The sequence below is a fragment of the Mytilus edulis genome, chromosome 4 (genome assembly GCF_963676685.1).
Source record: "Mytilus edulis chromosome 4, xbMytEdul2.2, whole genome shotgun sequence".
Taxonomy (NCBI): Eukaryota; Metazoa; Mollusca; class Bivalvia; order Mytilida; family Mytilidae; genus Mytilus; species Mytilus edulis.
In genome coordinates, this window is record NC_092347.1 from 92,224,317 (window position 1) to 92,245,049 (window position 20,733).

Genomic DNA, 20,733 nt, shown 5'->3' on the forward strand with positions numbered 1-20,733 from the left:
GGCAGGGTTCTCTTGCCCATGTCTTCATTTTTATGTTTCATTTGTCAATGTTAAGATTTTGTGGATTGCCGCCTGTTTCTCATGTTCTATTATCGATTTGACTACTAAGTTTTGTTATTGAATGATTGTGAGGTGTATAGATGTCTGTCTGACATGGTTAATCTGACAGTGTCATTTGGTCCCTTGTGGAGAGTTGTCTTATTGGGAATCATGCCACACTCTTCTGTTTTACTTTCTATTGTAACTCACAGTGGCGGATCCAGCCATTTTAAAAAGGAGGGTTCCTAACCTTGGACAAAAAGGGGGGTCCAACTATATGTTCGCATTCAAATGCATTGATCGGCCAAAAAAAAGGAGGTTCCAACCCCCGGACCCTCCCCCCCCCCCCCCCCCCCGGATCCGCCACTGAACTCATCAGCCGTCAACTGAAAATCCTTATGAGGAGGCTCATTTGGGTATAACATCATTAGTATGATCATTCTATATATACAGAGACATATATTATGTCTCTGATATCACATTGTTGGGTTGATGTTTAGACGAGTTGTATATGTCTCTGATATATATATATATAAGTTGCATATATTAAAGAAATCTAGGGAGTACACTGTAAGGCCTCGAATGATGCATGCCGTTCCGAAGTTGCAAGACTGCCTTTGAAAAATAAGATAATGTTAGGCTAGTACTTGAAATTCTGGGACCATGTCAGAAGGAAGTTTAGTTCAACAAATATATAATGCTACAAAAAAAGCAACACATGGGTTAAAAGGTTGAATATTATTATGTGATAGTCGTGTTTTACGGGGGTTCCATAAACGACAAGTCTAGGGTTCTTTGACATCACTTTATTAAGTTAACATAGGAATAAATAAATAACCCTGCAATAACAACAGCATATAGTTATTACAAATATCAATATCACAGTCTTATCAAAGTCTTATACTATAAACATATAAATATTATACTGGCGTAATAACAATGTTACAAGATCGCATATAATATTCTATTCCGTATACAATAATCTATACTGAGTATCAAGAATGCGGTGACATTCACAATATGCAATACACTCGCAATTATATCTTTCTAAATACAAATGCATGCTTTTGATAAGTCGTATCAAATAGTATATCATTATAATCAACCAAGCGTATTATAAACAAGTCGAATGTACTGTACTTCATAAACGAGTGTCATTCATAAAACCTTTAACATACAAAGGTTATTATCTGTTCACTATAGTATTCTTTTAATTTCGTATGCACTACTGTAATGTATAATATCTATGTAGGTACAATATAATATAATATGACCCTTACCAATCTGTGGAACCAGGTTATATATCTAACATCTACAGTACAACCAGTATGTTACAGGGACATCATAATCTATGTGTCCTGAAAATAATACACAATAGTAAATACTAGGATCTAGGAAAATAGTGATCCCTTACATAAAATACAGCATATTAAAGACTGATATAATAAAATCAAGCTATTACACAGAATAACCATATATGACAATATGAATGCAATTGTCAATGTGACGTCATAGATCCATAACCGAAAGGTCAAGGTCACTTTCAAAATCATTCATAAATCTCCCTTTCTACATTCAAACTACAGATTCAAATCATATATTCTCAGATTAATACATCAACTATCTTACTCCTATCATATCTAAGGTCTATGGGCATACTTACCTATAAACGGGCAGAATTGTATAGCATGCACTACATACGCCTTTCATACACCACAAAGAATATAAAATCTACTTACCAGATATAAAGAATGTAATTTCCAATAACTACAGTTGTTCCAAAGTATGGAAACTTCAGTGAATAATAACGAGCACTGAATATAATGTTTCTATATAAGTTTTATCACTATATACGGTTTAAACAATAAGTATATATTAAATTTGTATGTCTCCAATTTTCAAGAGTTAACCACCATTACTTTATTTCCAAAATCTGAGGTGTGTCCAGAATGACCAATAAGAACTGACCATAAAGGTAAACAAGGTGTGACAATTAATTTACTAATGAGTTGGACAGGTAGATACTATTACAACTATGCCCAATGAAGTATGACTGACTAGAACTTTCATACATTTTAAAGTGTGAAGAGATAATGAACTATAAATCAAAAGATCAAATAATCAAAGTGAAGTAATCAAGTCTAATATCTGGCATATCATAAAATGTAAAATACTAATAAATGAAATGCGTAAAAATATACTCTGTCACATTCTCCCCCTGCTGCGAGAATGTCTTCCAAGACATAACTGGAATCATAGTGACAATAAACAAAAATATATAACAATGATCTTCCCCCTGTGTGAGGAAAAGACGTCCTCGTCTAATACTGGACAAAACTGAAATACAAAAATCATCTAATCATCTGGCTTAGTGATCAGCTTCAACATCGCTCTAGATACTTCATCAGCCATGTTGATAAACATTCCAGAGGATGCTGCAGTCCTAAGGTAGTCAGCACGAATCATCCATTCTGGTTGTGCACTCTTGGAGACTGGTGGTACAACAAAATCCTTGTACTTGGTTGTAGCTGTTGATGTCTTAGTTCTAGTAGATCGTCTTTGCTGTGGTTCTGGTGTACTAGTATCATCATTATCTTCCTCGTCATCATCAATGTTCTCATCTTCCGTGCTATCATCATCTGTTACATCATGTAAAGCATCTGTTGCCAAATCATGTACTTGATCATCTAGTGATGTTTCGTGCTCTGAACCTCCCGATTCCTCAGGCAAAGAAGCGTCCTCCTCTAATTCAGAATGTTCCTCGGTGCGGTCCTGATCGTCATCAGCGTTACCGGGAACAGTAGCCTCCTCCTCAACCGATGCTATTTCATCATCTGCTTGGATAACATCATCCGGTTGAATATCTTGTTGAACTTCTTGTTGAGGCTCTTCAACCACGACATACACCATTGATTCATCCTCACTCTCTGTGTTGGAGTCTGTTGAAACTTCTACTGGAGCAGGTTTCTTCTTAGGTGATGCTGGTTTTCGTTTACTTCTTCTTGGCAAAGGAACTGGTATCTGGTGAGTTGTGTTCTCTTCCACAAGTTCCTCGTTGATGCTTCCAATAGGTAGTAAATGGTTCCTGTGAAGCGTTCGTTTTCTTCCATGACCATTTTCTTTCCTAACTACATAGACAGGTAGTTCTGTATTAGGCTGATCGAGGATTACATATGGTTCTTCTTCCCATTTATCCTGTAACTTGTGGGTTCCATCGAAGGCAAGAATCTTCACAAGTACTCGATCGTCTTTATGTAAAATCGCTCCTTTAACTCTGATGTCATAAGCTTGCTTCTGTTTACCCTGTGATTTTACTGCAGCTGATGATGCAAGTTCATAAGATGTCTTTAACTTCTGTCTCAGATCTTCAACATACTTCGTCATACTTTTCTACTGTTGAAAGGCTTTCTCCTGTTCTTTATTCCACTGCCATGGTTGTTGCTTATGGTCTTTCTTCGGTTTCTTTCCTCTAATCTTTTTACCTGTTGTTGGCATCAAATCCGTCAAAGGACGGGCAATCTTTGAGAAGTCTTTGATGAACTTTCTGTAATAACCAACGAAGCCTAGGAATTGGCGCACTTCTTCAGGTGTTGTTGGTCTTGGCCAATTAGTGACTTTGCTGATCTTATCTGGGTCTGGCTCAACTCCTTTCTCTGATACGATGTGACCAATGTACTTCACCTTTCGTTGAAAGAAAGAACACTTCTTTGGAGATAACTTTAAGCCAACTTCTCGGAGACGCTGGAAAACTCTCTCGAGGCGATCTAGATGTTCGTCCAAGGTTTTCGAAAAGATGATTAGATCGTCTAAGTAGATGAAACAAATTCTTGCATGTAGATCACCAAGGCATTCTTCCATCAATCGTTGATATGTAGCTGGTGAATTTGCTAACCCAAATGGCAATCGGTTGAATTCGAAGAAACCAAGTGGTCCTACTGTGAAAGCTGTTCGTTTCTTATGTTCCTCCTCTAACTCCACTTGATGATAGCCTGACTTCATATCAAGCACTGTAAATATCTTATTGCCACCTAGCGAGTCAAGGATTTCTTCAATTCTCGGAAGTGCGTAGGCATCTTTGATGGATAGATTGTTCAGTTGGCGATAATCAACGCACATGCGGAGTTTCCCATCTTTCTTCCGTACTAAGACGACGTTGGACGACCATGGTGAATGTGAACGCCTAATGATACCTGCTGACAGTAGTTGCTGAAGATGATCTCTGACTTCATCTAGCATTGACGGTGGAATTCGTCGGTGTCGTTGCTTAAATGGAGTGTTATCTGTTAAATCTATCCGGTGTTTCACTAACGACGTATAACCAATGTCTGTATCGCTCTTGGAGAATATATCGTTATATCGGTTTATCAATTTCTTTCCTCGTTTAAGTTCATCTGGTTTCATATCGTCTGGTATGTGTATATCCTTGAGAATATCTATCTGATTGTTGTCATCTGGTTTTACTTGTTCTGTTGTTATGGTTACTGGTTGAAGTTCACATAAAAGAGATCTAGGTGCAACGGTTACGGTTCTTGTAGAAATGTTCGAAATGTGAACTGGAATATCATCTCGTTGATTCTGGTCGTATGTGATTATAGCTTGTACAATATCTAGGTCGTAAGGTATTACTGAGTTTGAAGTTGCATGAAGCATGGAAACGGTGGATGGATACGGTAACATCTTGTCCATATAGCCTTTGATAACTACTTCTGTGTTAGGTTGTATGATAATCGGCTTTGTTTCTGCTGATTTCACCAGTGCTAAACGGTTATGTTGTCTTTCAAGTTCTTTCTCTCTTAATGTCATACATCTGAAGGCTAAATAGTATGGTGTTATCAGAGTAGCATCTTGTAGAAAACGTGTACCATGTTCTTGTTTGATGTCTTTCATAACTTCAGATAAGATGTTTGTTCCGATAAGTAGTGGTACTTCTTGATGATATTCGCTATCGGGTATGATGAGAAATAAACCAGGTTGTATCTTGTTATCATTTGCTCCTTGAAGTTGCAAATCAGCTTCAATGTATCCCTTGTAAGGTAAACGTTGTCCATCGGCGCATTCTATTTTCAAAAGAAAACTGAGTGACTGTAATGGTGTAGAATAAAGATGTTGATTGTAAAAACTTTCGCTTATTGTTGATACAGTTGAACCTGTGTCGAGAAGTGCTGTTGTGTTAATTCCATTAACAGTAATAGGAACTTCATTTGATGAACCAAGTAATCCTGATATAGGTGATTTCTGTTCAGTTTGTTGTGTTGATTGTTTCATGATGAATGATTGTTGGAGGTTCAGAGCACGCTGTGTCTTTCTTGAATGATCAAGTCGTACAGTGCAGTCTATAGAGTAGTGTCCTGGCTGTCTGCATCGCCAACATGTGAAATCATTCTGTTTGCGTCTTCTATGTTGTTCTACTGGTCTATATATAGTTGTTTCATCTGGATGATATGGTGTCCATGATGTATCTCTTCGTGACCATTGAATGTTAGTAGATGGTTGGTCACAATTTCTATCTTCCTTCAAAGCCTTGACATCTTGTGAGAGTTGTTTCACCAATGCTGTAAGTTGCTGAATTTGCCTATTTTCTACTGTTGTTGTCGTTGATTTACTCGTAGCCTGTGTAGGTGGTTTCTTTTTCAAAGATGGTTTGAGGTTATGTTGATTCTCTATTTCTCTTGTAGCTTTCAGTAATGAGTGAAAATCGGTGATGGTATCTTTCTTGTAGCGGACAATATTCTTCATCTCCGGTCTTAATCCATCAAAGAACTTTGACGTAAGCATATCGTTGATGTTTTCCTCTGTGACATTCTTTCTGTTCTTGGCTTTGCTTAGTATTTCCTCTAATCGACAAGCCCATGTTGCAACGTCTTCATCATCTTGCTGTCTAGCCGTGTAGAATTGGCCAAGTAAAGCTTCAGGCTGATCAACAGATCCGTATATACTGTCCATCTTATCAATGATGTCGTCAATGGTTGCTTCAGGACCAAGTCTCATGGGAACCTTGCTAGCATCTCCACGTAGAGAACGTCTAATAGCCATCGTGATGGTTTCATGTGTATGTCCTGTCTTGATGAGACACTGTACCTCATATCTCCATAGGTCGTATGGTGTACCAGTCTTCACATCTCCGGAAAACGCTGATATCCGCGGTAAATAGGCATTACATAAATCATCATCAGTTTCTTTGTAATCTTCCATCCAGGTCTTAAAATCATCTGGTGTCTGAGCGCATGGTTTGAGATCCATCTCCTTGAAGGCCATAACTATGTTGCTGATCTCATCCTTAGATAGATAATCCGACATGGCTGTACAAAATAATAATACCTAAACTGTAAAAATAAAATGCTGAGATGAAATCTGAAATAAACAAAAGCTTCTGAAACAAAGAAATGTTAAGTTCCTAAAAGAAAAAAATATGTCTGAAATGAATACCAATATATACCAAAAGTTAATGCTAAAACAAAAAAAAAATGTTAAGTACCTACAATAGAAACAAAGTATCTGAAATAAAAAAATATATGAATAATATTAATTTATCCTAAAATACAAAGAAATTATCTGGAATAAATTAAATAAACAAAAAGTTTTTAAGTACCTATAACAAAAATAAAGATTCTGAAATCAAATAGAGAAAAAAATAAGATTAAGTACCTGAAAACTAAAAGAAAACAATAAGATTAGTATCTGCAGTCTAATGTCTAATCTACAATAAAGATAGAATTAATGCAAATCCAAATATGATACAATATAATCTGGAAATCTCAAAGAAATATCCTGTAAAAAAAAAAAAGATTAGTAACTCTATGGTCTGAAATCAAAATTATGATTAAGTATCAACAAACTCGACAACAGTGCCTAAATAAATATAGAGTGATATAATACTGGACTGAAATGACCAACTCCTCTGAAATAAACAGACTAGATGGTAAATGCAACTCTGCAATGGTAAATCAATATACTGAAATCAAAATTCTGATTACTATATGTATACACAAAAATGGATCTGAGAAAACACTATATATAAGTATAATGTACACAGTGGCTAACAATACCTCACAACTGAAAAGCAATGAGTATGTATAATAAAAACAAATATGAATAGTATCAATATACACGTACGTACCTTTTTTAAAGTTCCTACCCAGCTATGTCTCTGCAAATCACACACACCTAATACTCACCAAAATGTGTGCAATTTATTCCTTACTGAGTATGACTAGCTGCTACATATAATCAAAATATATGTAACTATATAGGGGAATATATATAATACAATGTAATGTAAAGTAGAAACTGGTACTGCTGCTGCTGTAAATAATATCAATATATCATCAATGAAATCGCTGAAAGTCCTGAAACTTAAAATGTATTAAAGAATCAGTCAGTCAACAACAAGAACCGAAGCAACAGATCTACCTATACAACACAATGTAGACACCTATCAAGTACCTCAATAACCAGAACCTTATCAATCAAACAACACGTATACTTACTTAACTATGTATACTTCTAGTTCTTCAATGAGCTTTATACCTACTTCTTCAAATGTACAAATTACTCCAGTCGGTTTCTTTCTGTACTTATATTCCTCACTTACCCTCAAATTTTTTGTAGGTGAATATCTACGACAGCAAAGTTCTGTGGAACTTTACGAGTAAAAGAGTATTTGTCGTGTCTCTAGTCTTTGCAATAATCCTAACTGACAGATGTGGGGATTGGGCAGTTATGAATCTATTTAATATGTACAGAATAATATGCAAATATCAACACAATATATATGTATTTACAAAGTCAAATATAATATATCAATTACAAACAGTAGCAACTGTTTATTCTTCTACCTATGTGTCACACTTTAAATTCTAATGTAAATTAACTAACTGTAAAAGAGTTCGAAAGCTAATTATATAATCAAATTCTGAATGAAAGTTTAAAGTAATTTCAACAAAAATTTACAACAAAAATTTAAATCCAAATACAGCTAATATGTCTGAAATAATTTCAAATAATTTCCGAAAAAAAATCAAAGAAATTTATTTAAAAAAAAAATTAAGTGACACAACAAAATGTGTATTACAAGTCAAGTACAAATAAACAAATACATTCAATGTCAATCAACTAATGAGTATATATCAAAAGTTTTACTAAATGATGTTTATTTATAAAGTCAAAACACACACAGTGTATAAATACAACTCAGTTTAATAGTAACATCTATAGTCAATCGGTAATCTCTGAAGTGTATCGACATCTACGGGTATCGTGTATTGCCAAAATACGATCAATTCTTCATAATCTACATTATCCACCAAAAACGTCTGATCTACCAGAAAAACTACGTTGGGCGCCATTGTGATAGTCGTGTTTTACGGGGGTTCCATAAACGACAAGTCTAGGGTTCTTTGACATCACTTTATTAAGTTAACATAGGAATAAATAAATAACCCTGCAATAACAACAGCATATAGTTATTACAATTATCAATATCACAGTCTTATCAAAGTCTTATACTATAAACATATAAATATTATACTGGCGTAATAACAATGTTACAAGATCGCATATAATATTCTATTCCGTATACAATAATCTATACTGAGTATCAAGAATGCGGTGACATTCACAATATGCAATACACTCGCAATTATATCTTTCTAAATACAAATGCATGCTTTTGATAAGTCGTATCAAATAGTATATCATTATAATCAACCAAGCGTATTATAAACAAGTCGAATGTACTGTACTTCATAAACGAGTGTCATTCATAAAACCTTTAACATACAAAGGTTATTATCTGTTCACTATAGTATTCTTTTAATTTCGTATGCACTACTGTAATGTATAATATCTATGTAGGTACAATATAATATAATATGACCCTTACCAATCTGTGGAACCAGGTTATATATCTAACATCTACAGTACAACCAGTATGTTACAGGGACATCATAATCTATGTGTCCTGAAAATAATACACAATAGTAAATACTAGGATCTAGGAAAATAGTGATCCCTTACATAAAATACAGCATATTAAAGACTGATATAATAAAATCAAGCTATTACACAGAATAACCATATATGACAATATGAATGCAATTGTCAATGTGACGTCATAGATCCATAACCGAAAGGTCAAGGTCACTTTCAAAATCATTCATAAATCTCCCTTTCTACATTCAAACTACAGATTCAAATCATATATTCTCAGATTAATACATCAACTATCTTACTCCTATCATATCTAAGGTCTATGGGCATACTTACCTATAAACGGGCAGAATTGTATAGCATGCACTGCATACGCCTTTCATACACCACAAAGAATATAAAATCTACTTACCAGATATAAAGAATGTAATTTCCAATAACTACAGTTGTTCCAAAGTATGGAAACTTCAGTGAATAATAACGAGCACTGAATATAATGTTTCTATATAAGTTTTATCACTATATACGGTTTAAACAATAAGTATATATTAAATTTGTATGTCTCCAATTTTCAAGAGTTAACCACCATTACTTTATTTCCAAAATCTGAGGTGTGTCCAGAATGACCAATAAGAACTGACCATAAAGGTAAACAAGGTGTGACAATTAATTTACTAATGAGTTGGACAGGTAGATACTATTACAACTATGCCCAATGAAGTATGACTGACTAGAACTTTCATACATTTTAAAGTGTGAAGAGATAATGAACTATAAATCAAAAGATCAAATAATCAAAGTGAAGTAATTAAGTCTAATATCTGGCATATCATAAAATGTAAAATACTAATAAATGAAATGCGTAAAAATATACTCTGTCACAATTATTCAAAATTTAGGTTTATCATATTAGTCAAAAAATATATGTAGGACATTCGTTCTGAATATACATGAAATATTTGCCACTGGACTTTAATTAAGCAAACCAACTGTAGGACATAGTCTTGATTAGCTGACATTTAAGGTAGCGCCTTCCTCATACTATTATCATTTATACATTTCTCGTTTTTGCTATTTATTTTGCCACTGACAACGGGTAAAAAAGACAGCATGATTTTAAAAAAAATTATCAGTGTTGCGACATTACAATAGAAATCTACACTTTACACTAGTTTAAATACGAAACTAAACTTACAGCTCTGTATTTCAAAGATGGTAGGTCTGCTTTATCATCGTAAAAGAAGTAAAATACACTTTCCTAGCAGAAATTTAGTGATTTTTGTTCTAAATTTCTAATGCATATGATCATGAGATTCACTAAAATACAATTTCTATAGGAGTTTTGAATATGAGGTCCAAATTAACACGGGAAATGAAAAAAAGGGGGGACTATGCCGGTTGGACATAACTTACTTTGTTAATTTTTACTCCGGAGTCCTTCTTCAGCTTTTTTGCTATGATGAACCTTTAAAGTTAATGACTGACTGGTAGTTTAGATAGTTCATGAATACACATTCAAGTATAAAAAAAATAACAGTAGTAGAAGTAGAAAAAGGTAAAATAACAAAAATAACCAAAATTAGAAAAATATCAAACTCTTAAGAAAATTTAAAATGTGAAATTCAATGTGAAAGTTCGGAATCAATATTAAAAGATTAAACAAATTGTCTCAGGAAAAATCTTGGTTTTTATTTGCCACAAAATCTCCTTTTACTATTAACATGATTAAATGCAAGGAAACAATAAATAGACATTAATACAGCCGAGCATTTTCCCCGTTTCGGGCCGAATCCTTATATCGTTGATATGTCAAGTCAATGCACTATTATTGTTTTTATACTGCAATCTAAAAAAACATTTTCAATTGTTGTTTATTGTGTTAATGTTATTTATTTGATTTAAATATTGGGAAAAATCCCCCTTTAAAAAGTAAAATCACAAAAATACTGAACTTAGAGGAAGATCAATTGGGAAAGTCCATAATCACATGGCAAAATCAAATAACAAAACGCATCAAATACGAATGGACAAGAAAAGGCCTCATATCACACAGACGGAGAAATATAAAACACGATGAAATGTACATAATTACCGCAATCAATGATGAACGAATTCGTTGCAGACTAAAATATCAACAATAAACATAAAACATAATGATTTATAGGTAAGGTTGCAAACAAAAAAATATTAATAAGTGAAATATGTTTTCCCAAAAATTGCAAAAGAAACAAGTTTGAGTCGTTAAACGCATCGTTGTTTACATTGAAAACAAGAACAGGTTGAAGAGTTCGTATGAATAATTAAATATAATTTCGACAATTTCTATTTTTAAAATATTCATGAGGAAAAGTGATATCAGGTCAGTGACTGTATATGGCATAGAAATATACAGTCAACGCATTTTGACTGCTCAAATAGAACGAGTGCAGTATAAATATAAATAATGCCTTTGCATTTGGAATATGTACAAAAAATATTTTTTTGACTGTTTTGACACTATTGCAGTTTTAAAATTTCATAATTCACATGGCTACAGAAGGGGTCACAAACCTTAATCACTATAAAACAAACAAATGTGTGAACAAACTTATAATCAAAGCACATAAGCAAAAACGAAAAACAAAATACAGAAAAAGATATACTAAACAGTCAAAGTAATAACTTACAAAAAAATTATAAGAACAGTACCTATAATCTAGACCAACATGACCAAGGTATATTTTTGTCATAATTAATTAATATATAATGAATTCTGAAAGTGTGACTGTTATAAAGAAAAAATAATTCTGATTAAAAACATGTTTTGATTTATTCCTGGAATTGCTTCTTATTGTGATCCTGTTTTATCTGTTATAAAATAAGATTTGTTCCTGTTTTGCAGGATTAAAACTTTTCAGACCATTTTTGGAATGGTTTTTAACAATGATTGTTTTATATTTCTTCAAAATATACATGTACATTACAAAAGATACAAATCAGTACAGTACACTTAAAACTATCTAAAAGATAACAAAACATATAAAACAAACCAATGATTATAATAAGGCAAGACATAGAACATACATGTAGTACCAAAGAATGCTAATTATAACAGTTTTTAAATTAAAAGAAAGGCTTCAAGCTCAAAGCCTTTTATCAACTTGATATGAAACCATACCATTCTACATTAATTTAATTGGCTGTGCTTCAAACTACATGTAGATTTCATACTGCATCGACAAGAAGACCTGATTATGTACTATGCCCAAAACAAACCTGTGCAAAACTTCAATTTATGAAAATAGAAGCAATAATTTAGTCTAGTTTCAAATGTAATTGGTTTCTTTCTTTCTTTTCAGTCTAGGAGATATGATTCCAGAACAACTATTTTTTCCCCAGAAGGTAAGAATAGAAAGTGAAACATACTACATATATATATTTAATAAAACACATTTTAAACTGTTTGCACTATCATAATTGTGTACATGTATTATTATTCGTTTGTACTTTCATAATTATGTACATGAATGTTAAATTGTTTGCACACATATGCAAGATGAATGTACAAATTTGGCTTTGTACCAAGTTTATATTTGTTTTGTATAATAAAAGAATGGATTTGATGTGAGTATTTATGTAATACAGGGAGGTTGTACCAAGTGGAGTATGCCATGGAAGCAATAGGACATGCAGGAACTTGTTTAGGGATATTAGCCAGTGATGGAGTGGTTTTAGCCGCAGAGAGAAGAAACACAAACAAATTGTTGGATGAAGTCTCATATTCAGAAAAAATCTATAATCTCAATGAGTAAGTTTTAACCTGCACATCAAGAATTATATTGTGACTTAAAGATACCAGATTATGAAATATAGAAACAATGAAGACATAGATTTCATAGTATAAACGTTTCCATACACTAACCGACACATGGTCTCTCCTGTGTATCCTGTTTTAAAAGAATAAAAGATTTTGTACAAGACTTTAGCTTTTTAGATAGATATGAGTTTGAAAAATGAAAATGAAATAATAATGTATTTATATACCTTTAAATATGTGCATTTAAGAAATAACTGCATATTTCTTGGTTGGTCTTTATGGTTGAAGTCATTTTGACATAATATTTATTAGTTCAGTTGTGATTGAACTTAAAATCTTTCAGTGTTATGTAATTAGTTTTTACATGAAATAGGGAATAAGAAAGTAAAGCATGAAGCAAACATATGTTTGATTATATTTGACAGTGATATGGCCTGTAGCGTAGCAGGAATAACATCAGATGCAAATGTATTGACCAATGAACTACGACTTATAGCACAGAGGTAAGAATATTCAACTGGAAACATGTTTACATTTATTTAGTGTATCCAGTAAATAAGGTATACATGGTATAGGTTGGGTGGTAATGGGAGATTTTAGATTTTCTGTTTAAATAAATTCACAAGGAAGATTTAAGACTTGACATGAAAATAGTTGATCTATATATAAGATTTATTTGGAAGACTGTATTTTGTCCTCTGAATGTCTTTGGGTAATTTTTTTCCTTGGGTTGTTGTCTCTTTTATATATACCCCTTTGTCTCCTTTTATTTACATACATTGTATGATTGTACAGACTTGAAATATCTATATTTAAATGACAAACAAGTGAAATGACCATGGTATTCACTGATCTGTTATTGGAAGTATACCATGTAATTATATTTATCTTACCTCCTATACATTTCTAGGAATATGATTGATTAAAAGCGTCTGCATGGAGACCGTGTATATTAAATTTTAGGTTAGTAGGGAGGTGGGGCTTAATTCAATACACGGTTAGTAATGGATTTACGACTTTGGCACTGTTTGATTTTTTTAAAGTATTGAAAGTTCTGTTTAATATTGTTATATCAAGGTTGTTGATAATAAATAGTTTTTTTTTTAGTGCAGACCAATTGAAGAAGGTTCTTAAAATTGAACACTTGAAAACTTTAAGGTAGAAATAAGAAGATGTGTTATGATAGAAAATGAGACACTCTAGTCTAAATTCAACAAATAAAGAGTCAGTAAGATAAATTTGTTACATATTATGCTAGTGACCTAATATGATATATACGGGGTCAGTAAATTCCATATGGGGTTCGAGCTTTGCTCTCTTCCCATATGAAATTTACTGACCCCGTATATATCATATTAGGTCACTAGCATAATATGTAACTAATAGTACTTTGACTACGAAATTTACAATCAAGGTGATGAACTGATTTAACAACAGGCACTTTATACTAAAATATGTTGTTTTTGTCATTACAGATATTTATTACAGTACCAAGAACCAATACCATGTGAACAGCTTGTTAGTACATTATGTGATATCAAACAGGCTTATACACAGTTTGGAGGTAAATAACTTGTATTGTATTACACAGTTTCAAGCTCACTAGGTTTGTTTTACAAATTCATATATCACAAATTACAGAGATCCTTACACTTACATTGAGGAGTCCTAAACTTAAGTTGAGTAAGGACATATTAAAGTTTTTAAGTATATGGTGTACTAGTATACAGTAGACTCTGCAAAATTTTGAGATATGTATTCAGGACGTCACTTGTCATATTAATTACAGAGATTTTGATTCACAAATAAATAATGAATTTAAAATGCACTATGATTCTAAGGGAAGATTTAATATTTATCAACACCATACTGAAGACCATGAGAGAGGTTTAAGGATAACAGGTAAAATCATATATTGTTTCAAGTTACCGGTAAATGTAACTGGATTGTTTTTGTATATCATGTAAACGACCATATAGTATATCCTTACTGTATGATATATTACTATAGGTATTTGGTGTATCGTTACTGTATGTGTTTTATTCCAGGTAAAAGACCATTTGGTGTATCGTTACTGTATGTGTTTTATTCCAGGTAAAAGAATATTTGGTGTATTGTTCCTGTATGGGTATGATTTATACATGTAAATGACTGTTTAGTGTATCCTTACTGTAAATGCATGTGTTTTATTACAGGTAAAAGACCATTTGTGTATTGTTAGGCAAAAAAAAAATATATGTCTGTTTCCTGTTTCCCGACCGACCCTGACTCAAAGCCCCCGACCCTAGATCTTTTTATTCAATTCCGGAAAAAAATCGTTTCAGGTCTGGAAAAATTCGTTTCCGATCTGATCCAGCTCCGTATTTTACTATAACCAAACAATCAAAATGGCTGCTCCCAGCACAAATGTGATACAATTAAGGTTTAAAAAATGTGGGCACTGGGAGGATTAATCAATTAAAGCTTCTTTAAAGAGATTAAATGATTTTAGGGTACAGGACCCTAACCAAACATGACATTTAACCATCTGCAAATCTGACAGGGAGTGCAAAAAAAAAAACCAAAAAAAATGCCGACCTACCGACCCTGATTTTTTTGCCTTGGCAGCAGGAAACAGACATATATTTTTTCTTGGCCTTACTGTATGTGTTTTATTACAGGTAAAAGACCATTTGGTGTATCGTTACTGTATGTGTTTTATTACAGGTAAAAGACCATTTGGTGTATCGTTACTGTATGTGTTTTATTACAGGTAAAAGACCCTTTGGTGTATCCTTACTATATGTGTTTTATTTTAGGTAAATGACCCTTTGGTGTATCATTACTGTATGTGTTTTATTACAGGTAAAAGACCATTTGGTGTATCCTTACTATATGTGTTTTATTACAGGTAAACGACCATTTGGTGTCGTTACTATATGTGTTTTGTTACAGGTAAACAACCCTTTGGTGTATCATTACTGTGTGTTTTATTACAGGTAAACGACCATTTGGTGTATCGTTACTGTATGTGTTTTATTTCAGGTAAACAACCCTTTGGTGTATCATTACTATATGTGTTTTGTTACTGGTAAACGACCATTTGGTGTCCTTACTATATGTGTTTTGTAACAGGTAAACGACCATTGGTGTATCCTTACTGTATGTGTTTTATTACAGGTAAACGACCATTTGGTGTCGTTACTATATGTGTTTTGTTACTGGTAAACGACCATTGGTGTATCCTTACTGTATGTTTTTTATTACAGGTAAACGACTCTTTGGCGTATCATTACTGTATGTGTTTTATTACAGGTAAACGACCATTTGGTGTATCGTTACTGTATGTGTTTTATTTCAGGTAAACAACCCTTTGGTGTATGGTTACTGTATGTGTTTTATTACAGGTAAACAACCATTTGGAGTATCTTTACTATATGTGTTTTATTACAGGTAAGCGACTCTTTTGTGTATCGTTACTACAGGTAAACGACTCTTTGGTGTATCGTTACTGTATGTGTTATATTTCAGGTAAACGACTCTTTGGTGTATCGTTAATGAGTTTTAAATCATGTAATGCATGACTATGCCTTTTTATAAAAACATTTTCCTTCAGTATAACTGTTATAGCTTTTATTTGTATATACAGTGTCTCGTAAGTCTTTATAGGCTGGGTATTGATCCTTTTTTTATGATGTTAACGTTTTTATGTATTTTAATGTAGATCAATATGTGACACTTTAATAAACTATTATTTATCTTTATCTTATCTTATCTTATCGTTACTGTATGTGTTTTATTTCAGGTAAACGACCCTTTGGTGTATCATTACTGTATGTAGGATGGGACAAACATTATGGATTCCAGTTATATCAGAGTGATCCCAGTGGTAATTATGGTGGATGGAAAGCCACATGTATAGGAAATAACAGTGCTGTAAGTCATCAGAAATCATGTTGTAATTAAAAAAAAATAATAGATATTGGATTCATTATAAGTTAGTTTATTGGGATTTGGTAATCAGACTCCAAAAGCCCATTTATATAAAATTTGTCCCCATGTTTTGAAAATTTTGGTCAATTTCTGAATTGATTGGTTGAAGTTGGTCAAATCAAGTTGCAAGAACCATGCAATTAACAATATGGGGTGCATTGCATTAAATATTTATACAAATATTTAGATAAATGTACAAGCATTTGAAATGATACTTTTGGCAGAAAGGAATATCTGTTTTTTTGAAAAAATGTATGTTTAATGGATGGAAAATCTAAAATGAAAAATCAGAATATTTTGTCAGTAGTGTGTATGATTTATTTTTAGATATTAGAAATAAAAGTTGATGAGCAAAAGTCGTAAATGCATTTTCTAGGCAAAAGCAAACAGGTTTAAATATTATTAAACAAGAGTTGAAAGCCTGAAGCAATTGTCATTTATATATGTTTTTTTATAGTCATAAATGGATATATTTAGAACTAGGAAAGTAAAGTGTTTGTGTATTTGTTTAATTTCAGAATGCTGTATCAATGTTGAAGCAAGAATACAAAGAAGGAGAAGTTAAACTAAAAGATGCCCTCAATTTAGCTATAAAAATTCTGAGTAAAACTCTAGATATGACTAAACTGACAGCTGAGAAAGGTAACATACATTCATCAACCTAAATAATCTCATGTATAAACTACTGCCAATTTATTTGTTTTCATCAGTACCATTTTTTGTATTGCAGAAAACTTGCTTTTTTGTATGTATTTAATTTGTTGGTAGTAACATAGTCTGTTTATGTTCCTACAAAAAAATTGTAATTCATTGAACATTTAAACATGTTGTCCCCCCTTACCCATTAAGTTTCTTGGAAACCTGTTTGGGTACAATGGTATCCACAGTATTTGAAGAATGTAGGACAGAAAGTCACAGTTCATTTTTTCTGATTATTTTCTTTGAATAAAAAATGCTTATTTCTACAAAAATATTTTTGTATTTTTCTTGAACTATTGTACATTAACCAACTTTGTAAATAAAATTTGTCAAACATAATTAAATAATTGTTAGAAAAACAAAATGTCAAAGTGGCTTGGCACTTATAAATGGCTTTATAGTGCCAAGAAATCTTTCTTTTGCACGATTAAAATTCAATAAATCTTTATTTTTCACGTATAATGACACATTTCCTAAATTTTAATATGAATATATGTATAAAAAAGTAAGTATTTCAAGATATTTCTCTAACATATTCAAACAGTTGTCAACAGATTATTTGTGACTTTTTGTCCTACCAAATTTGTGACTATGTCCTGTGACTTTCTGTCCGTTTACCTATTTGAAGTAGGTTAGATTAGACAGAGTTTGTTTTCATGGGTACATTTAAAATATCCCCCTATTACATGCAGAAGAGATTAAAAAAAAATAACAGAAGCAAAACATGACCTTGAATAAACCATCAAATGCCTACCCACAAATGTGTATAACATTCCATTATACAATCATTGATTTATTATTTTGATATACCATATTATCTTTTCTTTAACCAAGATGTTATCTTTTCTCATAACAGTTGAAATTGCCACATTGACCAGAGTGAACAACAAAACACAGATAACAATCTTACCTGCTGCACAGGTAGAAGATTTGATTAAAATCCATGAAGCTGAGGAAGCAAAGGTTGAGGCAGAGAAAAAGAAAGAGAAGTCATAGTCACATTGTAAGATTTTGTTTACAACAAATTATATCTAGGCCATTCCACTGATAACAAACATGTATTAATTGTATAGTGTAAAAAAAAAAATTTGATTCACCTGTGACAAATGCTGCATAATCAGTCAGCAGTATAAACTATCTGTATAACATTTTATATTATGGAAGATAAAAAAGCTAGATGATTCATATCTTTTATATCACATTTTCCATTCAGTTACTATGAAATGACAATTTTTAGAAGAAATAATTTGCACAGTATACATGTTAAGTGAGCAAGACAGTTTATGTTTACTCTTGTTTGATATCTCAACCCCTCTGTCTTTTAAACTTGATCTGTGAACTGACATAAAGAAAATACAATAAAAATCATGACACAAAAATACATTCTTACACAATTCAAGGTATCTTGAACTACTTTTCTTGGTTCAGTAATCAATGTTTTAAATTAAAACCAGTGCAAGCCCTGCATCTCAAGGAATTTCATCATATAATTTATCTATTTTTTTGGGGAAGGCAGGTAAAAAGACATTTCAGTGTTTTCATGTTCATAAAAAATGGTATATAAATGTGAAAGCTTAAGTTTACATTATTTACAAGATAATTCTTTCAAAATTGAAAGTTTCATGAAAAGCTGTGCAAAATGACTTCATTCTATAATTAAAATTAGTTGAGAATTAATTATTGTGTTCTTATTACTTGATTGATGTATGGACATTAATTCAGTGTGATGAAATGTTTGAACAAATATTTTTGTTTGTTTTTCAGATACATCAGAAACAGAAAATGAACACGATGAAAATAACATAGTGACCTTTTTAAGTGCTATTAGACTTTAACATATGTTTATTTACAACATGAATGTTCATAAATACTACATTAAATTTTGTTTTGTAAATCTTTGATTATGTTGATGATATTGCTTATTATACCCTCAGTTCAATTTTGAACTGAAGATAAATTGTTTCAAACTTTCTGTCTGTCATGCTTTCCAGTGTTCTTGATTTTATTTTAAGGCTGCAGTGACAGCTTTGAAAATGTTTTTTTTTGTCATGTCAATTTCTCTCAGTGTAACAAGATGACCACTGACTGAGAGTGAAGTTTGTATGGTATTCACACACAAGTAAACCAACAAACAAACCAAATCAACAGACACAAGAAACTATTAAAAATATATTTCATATTGAAATTGATACAGCAAAAGTACATATTTCTATATAAATGCAAACATTAGAAAAATACTAGTATTATATTTAAGTTTGCACAAGACAGTTGTTTTAAATATTAATTTTGTTCAAACTTGTTTTAAAAAGTATCGCTACTGAAAATTATTAATTGCTTACCTTAATATTCAAAACTATTAGTGGACTAAAACATTGCCTGATAGTGATGTTCCATTATAAGGTGTAACATCTTATTCCACCTTATGTAATAATGCTGTATTTTAATTGGATGAGAGACATGGTATTTTTTACCAATTTCTATGTACCGGTATTGAGATTTTCTTTTCTCTGCCCGGGTATTTGTCATTAGGGAATTTCATGTGCCGGGTTATTTGCTAGCAAATAAAACAGAAAGTCCCCAATCAAATGGCAGAATCAAAAGCTCAAACACATCAAATCGGAATTGATAACAACTGGCATATTCCTGACTTGGTACAGGCATATATATTCTTATGTAGAAAATAGTGGATTGAACCTGGTTTTATAGCTAGAAGTGTACACCGATCTCGGGGAACACTTGCAAATAATATCGGTTAAATGCTCAGCCTTTTCTATGTCTGTTTCTGCAACTTATCATAGTCACCACCATACTTGAAGAATATTAAAAAACTGGTGTATCCAGGTTTAAAATCTTTATAGAAAGCAAAGAAATGTTTTATTTAACAAAAGGTGGTAAACAAAGGCAATAGTAGTATACATCTCTTCAATAGTCATAAACCGATTTAACGGAAACAAATCTGGGTCACAAACCAAAACTGAGGGAAGCACATCAATAATAAGAGGGAAAAAAACAATCGAAACATTGAACTGCTACAAAAACCAACACACCAACATAAATAGAAACAGACTATTTGATAACAACTGCCATATTCCTGACTTAATACTGGACATTTTAAGAAAAAAGTAAACCTAGTTTTATAGCTAGCCAAACCTGCTTATGTGACAATGGTAAAACTACTGCTAAAATGATAACATTATAGGCTGTGACTATTATTCTAATATTACGGTATAATAGTCTCAGTTATTTTTTTTTATCTTTTATTTGTTTTTCAATAGTCAGGATTTTACACACCCCATTAC

General features: G+C 32.1%; 2 protein-coding genes across 3 annotated transcripts; one reads left to right on the forward strand and one right to left on the reverse strand.

The window, feature by feature from the left end:
• Window positions 1-785: 785 nt before the first annotated feature.
• Window positions 786-3,424, reverse strand: LOC139521055 (serine-aspartate repeat-containing protein E-like). 2 transcript variants are annotated; one of them, XM_071314290.1, is made up of 3 exons: window positions 1,779-3,424; window positions 1,320-1,397; window positions 786-878 (listed from the first exon to the last, which is right to left on the reverse strand). In XM_071314290.1, the coding sequence occupies exon 1, from the start codon at window positions 3,421-3,423 to the stop codon at window positions 2,395-2,397; it is 1,029 nt and encodes a 342-aa protein (XP_071170391.1). In that variant the 5' UTR covers window position 3,424; the 3' UTR covers window positions 786-878; window positions 1,320-1,397; window positions 1,779-2,394. The 2 variants fall into 2 exon arrangements, with proteins under 2 accessions (XP_071170391.1, XP_071170390.1); XM_071314289.1 differs by lacking the exon at window positions 786-878 and having other exon boundaries at window positions 930-1,397.
• Window positions 3,425-10,096: 6,672 nt separating this feature from the next.
• LOC139521064 (proteasome subunit alpha type-4-like) lies at window positions 10,097-19,332 on the forward strand. Its single transcript, XM_071314311.1, has 9 exons — window positions 10,097-10,182; window positions 12,306-12,348; window positions 12,592-12,754; window positions 13,189-13,266; window positions 14,239-14,327; window positions 16,548-16,678; window positions 17,254-17,377; window positions 18,291-18,437; window positions 19,199-19,332. The coding sequence occupies exons 1-8, from the start codon at window positions 10,180-10,182 to the stop codon at window positions 18,428-18,430; spliced, it is 771 nt and encodes a 256-aa protein (XP_071170412.1). The 5' UTR covers window positions 10,097-10,179; the 3' UTR covers window positions 18,431-18,437; window positions 19,199-19,332.
• The last annotated feature ends 1,401 nt before the right edge of the window (window positions 19,333-20,733 follow it).